The sequence below is a fragment of the Cryptotermes secundus genome, unplaced genomic scaffold (genome assembly GCF_002891405.2).
Source record: "Cryptotermes secundus unplaced genomic scaffold, Csec_1.0 scaffold181, whole genome shotgun sequence".
In the NCBI taxonomy this organism is placed as follows: Eukaryota; Metazoa; Arthropoda; class Insecta; order Blattodea; family Kalotermitidae; genus Cryptotermes; species Cryptotermes secundus.
Window position 1 is genome coordinate 3237896 of NW_019723906.1, and position 12014 is coordinate 3249909.

Consider the following 12014-nt stretch of genomic DNA (forward strand, 5'->3'; position numbering starts at 1 on the left):
ATCTTCTCGTGTCAACTGTTCTAAATACAGCTTCTGCAGAATAACATATTTAGCGCTGCAATCAACCACTTGCAAGTATTGCGCCGAGCAAGAGGAAAGTGTATATAAAAGAGGCGTCTGGCCGTAGTAACTGTTGTACCTTAATAGTAAAAGATAAACGTTTTTACACCCTGAACAGGTTTGAAATATACGTTGAAGAAAATATGTCTGTAATAGGCAAGGTAAATAATGTTTTCTCTGTGGGCAGAACTATTTTATTTCTACAGTGGTGGGACAGTGTTCTCTAAACATTTTGCCGCGTATTAGTGAAGTCGTTATTGGGAGCTTTCTGTCAGACAGTAGTTAAAACAGCTTTTCGCCTGTCAGGATTCAAATTTTGTGACATTTGTTTTTTCGAATTCATAATTCAGATATCCAGAAGAATTTAATAATTTTCCTTTAACTGTGTTGACAGCATAGTATAAAGTGCGTAAAAGTGGAAATTTAGCCGTGAATGTAACAGGTAAAAAGATAAAGTATCTTTGCTTTATTAAGCACCACGCAACGAAGACGTAGGTGAATGGAAGTATAGCTCTACGCATTAATAACATCTTAAACTTCACTAAATGGAGGTGAGTGGTTACTTTTGCATATCGGCTACATTATCCCCGTGAAAGGCTCCCCGATACCCATTCGACAGGTGGCAGTGAGGGCCCTAGAGCCGGTCTTGACTCAGTTGAAAAGAGAACAGCCTTTGTTCCTGTCGGGAATTGAAACTGAGTTCTGCGGCATGCTTCTACACTGACAGAAATGTCCCCTCCTTGAGCTGTGAATTTATGATACGTTAATCACATTTTGTGGTCTTTGTGTTTATTTCCGCTGTATTAGAAAATTCAGTATATCCAAACCCATGAAATGAGTTTGCTGTTATCTTTCGGAATTGATTTGGGCATGTTTGTTATTGATACTTGGTGTATTTATTTTTGTATAAAATTATTTTTTTTTCTTTGCTTAGTGGGGGGTGGAGTCCAACTGGGTCCACTGGGCATGGCGGCCACTGAATGGCCCACTGTAGCCTGCTCCGGGTGATTATGTTGATGGAGAATTTGGTGGAATGAAGATTGGGAGGCTAAACCGAAGTACTCGGAGAAAACCCACCCCAGCGCCACTTTGTCCACCACAAATCCCACGTGACCATACCAGGGATCGAACTAAGAATAGTTAGTATTTCAGGTTGATTTTTGATTACATGGTCATGGGAGCCAGAAGAAACATCATTGACATGGAAGTAACTGGATGGTTTCATCTGAAGAAGTTTTGTGGATATCATCCCTCTTCCAGCACATTTGTAGACAGAGGAATGTACAGGGGGGTGGACAGAATAATAGGAACACTAAGAAATTGAGGAATATAATTTGTTTGTGTTGATTTCATTGAAAGAACTTCAGTTGGCAATACTGTTATTTCATTTGTTTACATTTTGTAGTGCGTGTGTCAGTGCATTAATGATTGTGTTGAGTGACAGTCCATGTGAAAGAATCGGAAAATGGGAGACTTGTTCAATTTTGGTAGAAGAAAGATCCTTGGTGCACATTTAGGCTGCGTCTACACGAGTGCACAAAATGCATCTGTTGTAACGAACGTACTTTATGACGGACATTGCTGAGAACACCACACAGTTACAGAATGCAGTGCATAGTTTTTTGTCTGCAATGGAGCCAGAAGAAAGTGTAGCATTCACCTGTCTTGTTTATTTCTACAACGGACGTCATTATATTCGTTACAATGGACACATTTTGTGTGCTCATGTAGACGCTGCCTTAGCTGGACCATCTGTGACAAGACTGCCACATTCTTAGGAGTATTGAGAGCAGCAATTTCGAAGGTTATGTTGGCATACAGGAATCATGGGAAGACAACATTAGCAAAGATGAGCAGTGGGCAGAAATCAACATTGACAGAAGAAGATTGTCATACATTGAGAAGGATTGTTTCGAAAAATCGCAGAACTACTGCAGCACAGGTGACAGCAGAACTGAATATTCATTTTGAAGACCGTGTTTCCACAAAAACTGATTGGCGCGAGCTTCACAAATCCAACATCCATGGTAGGGATGTAATTGCTAAATCTCTGATTACTGAGATACCAGATTACTATATCCCCAAAGACCATAATCTTAATACTAATGACAGTGAGAACCTTAAATGTAATAATATTCCTTGTTATGTAATTTTTTAACATATCAAGGCAGTAGTAGGCTATGGTCTGGAAGGCTGGGGTTTGTTTCCCGGTGGGAACAAGATTTTTTTTTTTCTACTCCACAACATCCAGATAACTCGGGCCCACTCTGCTTCATATCCAGTGGGTACCATGGGCTCTTTCCGTAGGGGTAAAGTATCTGGAGCAAGAAAGTGACCAGTCACCTTCATATAGTGCTGAGGTCAAGAAAAGTGGGACTATACTTCCACGACCCCAAACTTCTTCATGGCATGGTGCTCAGTTAGTCAAGCACAGAGATAACTTTACCTTTATCTTTTACCTTACTTATTTATCTCTGTGATGTCCAGATACTGTTCTTAGTGTAAACTAAGAGAGCAACGTTTGCAGTAATGAAAAATGGCTGGTAATATATTTACTTTAATTATTAGCTTTTTGAAAGGAAGACTAGAAAATAAGAATATGTTTGTGTTTCATGAGTTTGCTCTCCTTGTTTCATTTAGTATGATTTGTTTTTACTATTCCCAAGAACTGAGACATTACCCGGTAAAAGGGTGTATTATCTCTTTAAGATTTTATCCTCTATTCTAATTACAAAACGTGAAGATACATCATCATCATCATCAGTAATCTGTCAGACGACAGGTCCACAGTCTCTTCCAAAACAATTCCTCCACTTAATGCGATCTAGAGCTTTCTCCTTCAAATGACAGTATCCTCTTCTGTCCCCAAGGTCATATAGCATCTTCTTAAGTCTTCTTCCTCATCTTCTTGTCACTTCTATCCACCCCTCTATCTTTCGTGAAGATACATGCATAATCATTTTTATTATGAATATTACTTGTACTGTTAAACTTTTTTCTGTGTGTTACAGCCAGTTTTGTATTCATATTGGAGAAGCTCTTGTTCATGGCGTGTTAGAATAGGTGAGTACATTGCCAGCCATACTTGCCTATAACTTTACGATTTGTTATTCTCAGTCCTACTGATGCATATGACTAAGCAGTCTGACAGTTTGGTTTCTAGTCCCTTGCAGTTTATATATATATTTTTATATGTATAATATAAACACCGTTGTAAATGCAACAGTTTATTGTAGTTCTTTGTCTTTCTTCTTTTACACTACATGTTTCAGCCGTAACTGGCCATCGTCAGGTTTATTTCACTTACGTAGCTGTCATACTGCACATAATTTAAAACTTAAAAACACCAGCTTTCTAAATTGTCATTGCTTCGATTCAATCAGTCCCAATATACCAGAATCCCTTTGCTGATTTTGTCAGTTATATTATAATTTCTGCTAATATCCACTCGTCAATATAATTTAGAATTTTTAATTTTTAAAATCTACAATTTAAATTTCTTGTTGTCAGTACATAATATCTCCAGTCAGTGACATATAATTCAGTATGACTGGAAACAGAAGATATGATAACGAAACTGTTATACAAACACAGAATAATTTTGTTGTCTGCATGTAGCCCTGAACTTGAAGGAGATACCATATGACATCAAACCTGTAAGTCTGATTAAGGCTGGTGGTGAGCAGCACTGCAATGAATATCGTGAAATAAATCCGATGGAACAAGTGCCCGCTCTTCATATTGATGGGCATACATTAGTGGAATCGGTAAGTGATGGTCAAATGTTAAATCTGTTGGTGGTTCAGAGAGTTAATAACAAGTATGTTTCTTTTTAACAAAAATGAAGTAGTATTGAATGATGACTCAGCTTTTTTTAATTGAATACAGCTTACCGAACCTTTTGGAAACGTGTGATTGGCTAGAATGTGATAGAAAATCATGTGATCAGATGTATATAAGCTAAAATGTTACTTACATTTTACTTTTAGATGCTCGTTTCAGTGCACATGACTTGCTGAATACTGGCATACCCATGAAGTGTTGTTACAGTAGTAATCCTATATGTGGATGCTTGTATTGTTTCATCTTGAGCTTCCTGTACTGAGATTTTGTTATGTATGTAATTGTAGCCGAGAAAATTCTTGGACAGTTCATTTCTGGATTTCATATGCATTGGATAGTTATTCTTAAGTAGTCTCACTTATTCTTGGGTTTGAGCATAAGAGCTTCCAAAATCTGATTTTTACCTCATTTGAAAGTACAGGGTTTTGTGCAAGAGGGTCTTTTTTCTTTTTTTGGGGGGTGTGATAAGGATTCCTATATCAAGATGGGACTAACCTCTACAGAACACAGAAAAGAGTAAAGTTCAGTTTTCATGTTGTGGCATCAGGATTGTGATTTACGTCCAGATTCTATGAAGAAGGCAGGAAAATGCATTTTATGGTGGCTGCAACAGTTAGTTGCTAGAATACTATTTAAGATACCTATGCTTTGCTCATGGTTATGTTTCTCTATACGGCCAATGAAGAATGTGCATTCAGTGTGAATGACCATGCCTGCAGTGCTCCTGTTTCAGAATATGGAGTTTCATACACGTTTATGAAAGATCTAGGATATTTCTAGGTTCCATAAAGTTTTATGTATATTGTAACATGAGACATATTTGCGTGTACACTTAAATTAACTTTGAAATGACAATACAGTGCAAACAATTTTAATATAAATAATTCAGTTTTATATGGCCATACATATTAACAAGCAGCAACATAAAAGTTGAACATCGACGACTTTAACCTATTTTATAATTTATGACTGTATAGGTTGTGATTGTATTAAGATCTACAGCAGTTGTAAAACAACTTTCTTTTACTGGAAAGCCTCTAAAGCTGTATCCGAAGTACTGCAACATGTGAGGCCATATAAATAATTATTTATATTAAACTTGTTTACACTGGATGGCTTATAATTTCAGAGTTTCTGTGTATATATTGCATGGCTTTAATTGTATATTATGTAATCCTTTCAGCTCAGTATTATGCATTATCTTGAAGAAACTAGGCCTTCTAGACCCCTCATGCCACAAGATGTTCACAAGAGAGCTAAGGTATGAATAATTTCAGTTTCATTAGCCTCATTAATTGATGTTAATGTGTTGCGACTTCACCAGGGTGGGTTGTTCTTAGGTTAGAGCCTCCTCCATGCTTGTCATAGTCTTCTAACTAATTTAATGTCCTGTAGAATTGAGACAGATATAAAGAAGGACATCTGAACCTTTCATGGAATGAATATGATGGCTGAGTGTGCAGTGCCCTTGCTTCATATCCTGGAATTCCTTGGTTCTGTTTCTTTGGGAAAATTACTACAGGAATAACACATCCTTGTTTGTTGCTGTTGTGATGTTTGCAGCATGCTGTGTGTCTTAGATCAGCGACTGAATATTGTAGCTGATTGCTTGGCACTCAGCTTCATATCCAGGAGGTCCTGGGTTTGATTTCTTTGGGAAAATTACTGGAGTAAATACATCGTCCTTGTTCAGTGTTCCCCCCCTAGGGAACACTCTGTTGGTGAAGTTCCTGGCGTGCTTTACATCTAATAGCAAAAGGAGCATACTAATATTTTTATTTCTCTAGGTCCGAGAAATTTGTGAAGTGATTGCATCTGGAATTCAGCCTTTGCAGAACCTTATTGTTCTTATATATGTTGGTGAGGAGAAGAAAAAAGAATGGGCACAACACTGGATCAACAGAGGTTTTCGAGGTAGGTTGTCATGTGAGCAGTAAAAGTTCCCACAATTTTAAATTTATGCAGTTGTAGACAAGTCGGATGTCACAACCTCTTAATGCAGTCTGCCAGTGTTCTTTTTTTAATTGTTTGTTATTATTAAATCTGATGGAGAAATGTTGCAGTTTATAGCATGCTTTCCTTTCTTAAAAATAAGAATTAGGCTTATGAGATCACATTATGTTTGTTCATTTTCCCCTTCTTTCATATTTTGAGCCAGTGACTGTTGTGTCACTTAGTGTGGGATCCTGAAATTGCATGTGGTAATAGGTCTTTGTAAAATAAGCTGTCTCCCTCCTATTTATTTTCTCATATATGTAATATATGTGTGAGAAAGTACTGTGGGCTGACAAAATCAAGCTTGAGATTTGACAACTTTACACTTCCTGCACACCTGGGTTTCATAAAGTGAAAATGATGCCTGTCGCTTTGTCTGTAGCTCCTCATATGTTGTAAGGTGGTGTTGGAACTTTCTGTGATCACACAGAGGGTCCACTTTGAAGAGATTCTGGCAATGCCAGTAAGTGTGTTGTGACGTGGGTATACAGATGTACCTGTTGGCCATGAATTTTATATTCCTATGTGTACATTATAAGGAAAAAGAATTGTATTAGATGCTAATTGAAGGCAAGCTGAAGAGGAATGACATTAATACATTTTTGATTGTGGATTTTGAATACTGTAAGATGGATGAGGAGCTAATTAGAGATTAGTGTAGACAGCTGATTCCATACACTTTGATCATAAATGTTTCTGATTGATTTGAATATGGGATTTATTCGAAAATTACCACACATTATCTCTATAGAATGTTAAAACATCAGGTTTATTGATGATATGAACATTTCTGAATGATTTTCAAATTTGCATGAAAGTTTCACATAATAAGTGTTTAAGATGGTCATGTTTCTCATTAATGCCTAATTTGGCCCTTCAGTACATTGTGTCAAACTCAGTGTCTTGCTTTTGAGAAGTGGTTTTGTTATAAGCTTACTAGGTACTTGGTATACACTAAAAGCACAACATTAATTTGATGCATTAAGGAGTATTTATTTTCTGTCCAGCGGTGGAGAAACTGTTATCTGCATGTGCTGGAAAATACTGTGTTGGTGATGAAATATCAATTGCTGACTGCTGCCTCATTCCACAAGTGTTCAATGCTCGAAGGTAAGCCATGGACATTGTTTTTTGTTGGTGTATCATCTAACTTCTGTGTATGATGCTTTATCTGATTATTTGTTCATAGGTTCCACGTGGACTTACGACCTTTCCCTATCATCTTGAGGATTGATCGTGAGCTTGAAAACCACCCGGCATTCCGTGCAGCCCATCCGTCTAATCAACCAGATTGCCCTCCTGAAGCCACAAAGTAAAGGGCTTCACAGCTAACAAATATGTGAGAACATTGTTGAGTGGACTTCCATACAGCAAGGTTTCTCAAACTGTTGGAGTCTCACAACTCTTTCATGAAGGGGATTGCTCTCTGATTAAGTTTTATTGTAACATCTCTTTTCTTAAATTGTACCACAATTTATTGTGTGTTGAAAGACATCACAGTGCTAGTGTTTGTTATGTTTAGACATTCTGCTGTATTGTGTTATTACTAAGGAGTTAAATTGTCTGTTCAGTATTAACTAATTAAGTGCTATGCCATGAAGATATATGAGAAAGTAAAGACAGTGGACCCCCAGTTAAGGTATGCCTTTGGGATGGGATTTTTGTCTCTTAAATCGAGAAGTTTCTTAAATGGGGGTTATGTGAAATTTGAGCAGAAAATTATGCTTCAGTATTCACACCAAATATTTCCTTCAATCTAATAAAAGAATAAAGAAATATACATGACAAAGGTCATTAAGGAACAAATAAGAATAAAGAACATGTTTGTTAGAAACATTCCAGCAGTATCTTTTTCAATTCATTCTAAGCTCCTAGATTCATGTTCTTTCAATTTTTGGTCTCTGCCCCACATTAAATCCTGCATCTGTGATTTTCTCTTTTGAAAGCATAATTTTCCTTGACATGGATTGAGTCCAAAGACATTTTGTCATTTCAGTGTATGGAACATTCAGATGTGCTTCTACTTTTATGTATGTATGTATGAGGGGTGGGCCACAATCCAGCCCTTGCACCACGACCAACAATGATCTATCGTGCTTCCCCTTTAATTAACCCCTTATTAATCCTACACTTTGAATGAACTGCAGGGCTTTACTTATGGTGTCATAGTAGTCACTTGGTTCCATAAAGAACTGGCCCAAGTGACAAAATCTTAAATGCGCTATGGCCTCACAGTCGCATAGAATATGTGTGGCTGATTCGTCTTCTTTCAGGCACCTTTCACAAATGGGATTGTCTGTCAATCCCAGTTCGAAAAGGTGTCCTTTTAGGTGGCAGTGTCCCATGCTTCTACTTTGCTGACCACATCAGTTTCTTGCTGTCACCAGGTTCTTCCTCTTGTTTGCCATTACTAATTCTCTTTTAAAAGTTGCTAAGTGATGCACAGAAATTACGCATGCAGAAAAAAATACAGTAGAACTTGGTTATAACGTCATCAAAGGGACCTAAAAATAGTGTCGTTATAAACGAATGTCGTCGTAACTCAAATGAGCACTTCCACAGTAGCCTTATGTTAGTCACGTAAAAATCTACCAAAACCGAGTTAAAATGTTGCATTTCTTAGTGAAATACGTAGTTAAGTACAGACTAACGTAGCATTAACGTGGAATTGCCCAAATGTGTAATATCAAAGACATATTACAGCGCTTTTCACTGACAATACATACAATATTTCACGAATCACTTTAACTTTCTCTTCAATGCTTAAAACTTTCCATTTCATTGCCATGTTTTCGCTACTGCACTTCTCTGGGTTTAGGCAGGAACACTATAGGGTAAGTAGACAATGTGAGGTCCTGTTAGGCAAGCTTCTAGGAAAGGAATGCAGTTAACAACCTGCCGCGTCCTCTTGCAGCCTGTGGTCGTATTCTTCCAGGACAGTCACGTCAGCAAGTAGAGAAAGTGAGGGTGGGCAGACACATCAAACTTTCCCACGATATCAGAGAAATTCAGAAATGAAAATGACGTTACATACGAGGTTGATTCATTTGTGCATGTCGTACTAAGCAAGGTATAAAAACAGTTGCTTTATGAGGAATTAGTTCGTACCATTGAATATTTGACGCAATAGACAAGGTGTCGCAGAAACCGATGTTGCTATAACCAAGTTTTACTGTATATGTATTTGTTATGCAATTTAAATGCAGATATACCAGTTTTTAACACTGGTTGGTATATACATACACTGCAAACAATGTGCAGCACAGAACTGTTAATGCAGCTTCCAAGAATATACCATAGATGCAATGTAGCATGGGTCTTACCTGCTAGTTACTCAAGGTCAGTATATGCACATGTGTATTGTTCGCTAGCTGACCAGCCAATGACAGATGCTGACATTGAGTGAAAAGTAATATGCAGAAACCAGAGTTGGGAAAAATATAGCCCTCCTGTTTAGCATAAATACGAAATCAGTACAGACTTCATGTAGAGACTGAGTTTTCATCCATTAAATGCAAGTAAAACCCTACATTCAGAAACATTTAAGACTCTTATTTATGCATCATGTATATGGGGCTTTTGCAGGGATGCCAAAAATGAACAATTGAGTGAAAACCTTAAATTGGGATTCCACTGTCTGGATGTCATTACTGCCATTGAACTATTCACATTGAAGGCACCATATTATGTAACCAGTCTCCTAATCAGTAAGTGATCATATGCTCAACACATTTAAACCTATAGGCCAACTTTGGGGGCATTCAAACAGTTAAAAAAGGAAATGTTACAGTTTTATTATCAATCTGAAGATGGCCTAAGGGCTGAAAGATATTCAGCATGTGATCATTTATTGATTAAAGAACTGGTTGGATTACATGGTGCCTTTAAATTCGTTTTAACTATCATGACATTTGCAACTCATGCTAAGGTTGTGAGCACTGGTTTGAGAATCCTTGACACCTAGTACTTGTTCAGAATCGTTTTTAGGAAGGTAAGAATGTTACCAACATTGCATAGTGCCCAAGGTATGTTAGAGTGTTTTCAGATTAGTCTGTGGTGTAATACTAAGCAAGTGACTGTCCAAAAGTACAAAATAAAACATTTCCCTCTTTTATAAACCATGATGCAACACCACTGAGCAGTTAAAAATACTGCTAATTCCATTTGCATTAAGTACTTGTAATTCTGAATGTGTCACTGAACTTATAGAGCAGTGCAGGGTTGCTGTTTGATTTTGATAATTTTGTACATACACCAATTGTTGAAATATGATATTGACATTTAGCAGTGCTATTTCATATTATGAGATGAATTGAAAGATTCCTTATTCTTTGGAATGAATATTTGATCAAGTTTTGCTAAATTATAATTACTACTTCATTTTAAAGGCAGAGAATGTAGACTTTTTTTTACATAATAGTCTGCATGAGGGAGTTTTTGAAAAAGATTTATTGCAGTGACACTTCAATTTTGCACTTTCTCTTGTTACGTTTTTCTTGATTTTTCACACTTTTCATCAGCTTCTGGCCAAATGCCCATAAGAAGTGTTAAATTGGAGGTGATTGTACATGTCCTGAAAGCTGTGGTTTTGCTTAATGTGCACTTCATTTTTTGAGTCATGACAGTGGAAATGTACCCTATTCACATGTGCAGAATTTTGTTTCAGAGAACGCTGAGAAACATTTCTGCCATATTCAAGTTTGTCATAGCAAAATAGGCATATCTTTCTATATTAAGTTTTTTGAGCCACGTGTTACAGAGCTGCGGGGGGGGGGGAAGATGAGTGTTCTACTGGTTAAAAGAGTAAAATGATATGTAGGTTAGTGTATTTGAATTCACATTGTTATTGTTTTCAAACATATATATATATTTTGTTTAATGGTTTGGCACAGGTATAAAACACCCACATTTTTCTGAGTTTACACTTTCCTTGATTTATATTTTAAGTGGCTCCTTCAGAAGTGCAAAATTGAGGTTTCGCTGTAATTTCATGATACTGGTGTAAGAATGGATCTTACATTAAACAACAACCCTGAGATGAAATAATGTGGTAGTTAGTGCCAGGACATTGGACAAAATAAAATACAGGGCTGCCGCTGCATATGACAATTTATACTTTAGTTCCTCTGATGTGTCTGTGTTTTGTATGGATAGTTCATCAGTAGTGATGGGGCTTCCTAGTTTATAAATAAGTTCTTGATTAAAAGTATGCAACAGAAGTACTGGTAAATGTTTGCTGTATGTTAATTAGGTCTGAATATTTAGCATTCCTTTTTGGAATTTTCATTACGCTTGCTGAATAGAGGGAAACACACACACACATTTTAAATTTAAATTGGTTTGGTTTAATTTAGGGATGTTCAGACTGCAGACTAATAAGGTAGAACTAAATTCAAAGTGAGGTGAATCATCACCAAAATTGTTAACAAATTGAGCTCAAAGATAGCATTCGTTGCAGTTTTTAAATAAAAATTTGCCTCTTAAAACTAGAACGTTTGGCAGGTATTGGTCATTTGTGATTGAATACATCAAGCAAGATTAAGTATTATTAGTAAGACAGAAGATGCAAAAGCCTATTGCAACACACTTACATGAGATAAATATTTTAACATTGCTAGATGAGACTGGCCCAAGTGTCAAGATTCAAAAGACAAAGTTATGTACTGCATGAAGTAACACACTTCATATGGTAACGGCTGAACTTGTAATTAATGCTCACTAATTGGAAACCATAACACAACCATGGCCATCCCTTTCATCTCAGGTTTCAGCTTGGGTGAGGGGGAAGTTACAATCCGAGTGGTATATTTTGCAATATTGAGAATTTTACGATTTAATGGTTTTATTGCAACCATTAATTATGCTTAAATCAGATGTCTTGTTTGAGTGCCACAGTAATGCTGGAACTACCTTCAGACCTTAATTAATGGAATAGTTAAGTTTGTAGTTGGGTGCCAGTAATCCATCAAGATTAATTATGAAATTTCAATTTAATTAACCATCCTCAAATGGAATATAGTACATTTCAAATTAATTAGTTCAATCTGTCCAGTAGAAATGGAGTTCTGTCTGAGTTATGAGACAGACAAATGCTTTAACAACATGGGAGGTGACGG

The 12014-nt window shown here is 36.8% G+C and overlaps 1 protein-coding gene across 1 annotated transcript in view; it reads left to right on the forward strand.

Annotated features, from left to right (window-relative positions):
- The first annotated feature begins 78 nt into the window (after nucleotides 1-78).
- Nucleotides 79-12014, forward strand: part of LOC111861988 (probable maleylacetoacetate isomerase 2) — a 16719-nt gene continuing 4783 nt past the window's right edge. The window contains exons 1-7 of the mRNA XM_023846998.2: nucleotides 79-221; nucleotides 3072-3123; nucleotides 3679-3827; nucleotides 5087-5164; nucleotides 5691-5817; nucleotides 6906-7008; nucleotides 7088-7237. Of these exons, the coding sequence (XP_023702766.1) occupies nucleotides 204-221; nucleotides 3072-3123; nucleotides 3679-3827; nucleotides 5087-5164; nucleotides 5691-5817; nucleotides 6906-7008; nucleotides 7088-7214 (654 nt within the window). The 5' untranslated portion in view covers nucleotides 79-203 and the 3' untranslated portion in view covers nucleotides 7215-7237. The remainder of the gene's footprint in view (nucleotides 222-3071; nucleotides 3124-3678; nucleotides 3828-5086; nucleotides 5165-5690; nucleotides 5818-6905; nucleotides 7009-7087; nucleotides 7238-12014) is intronic.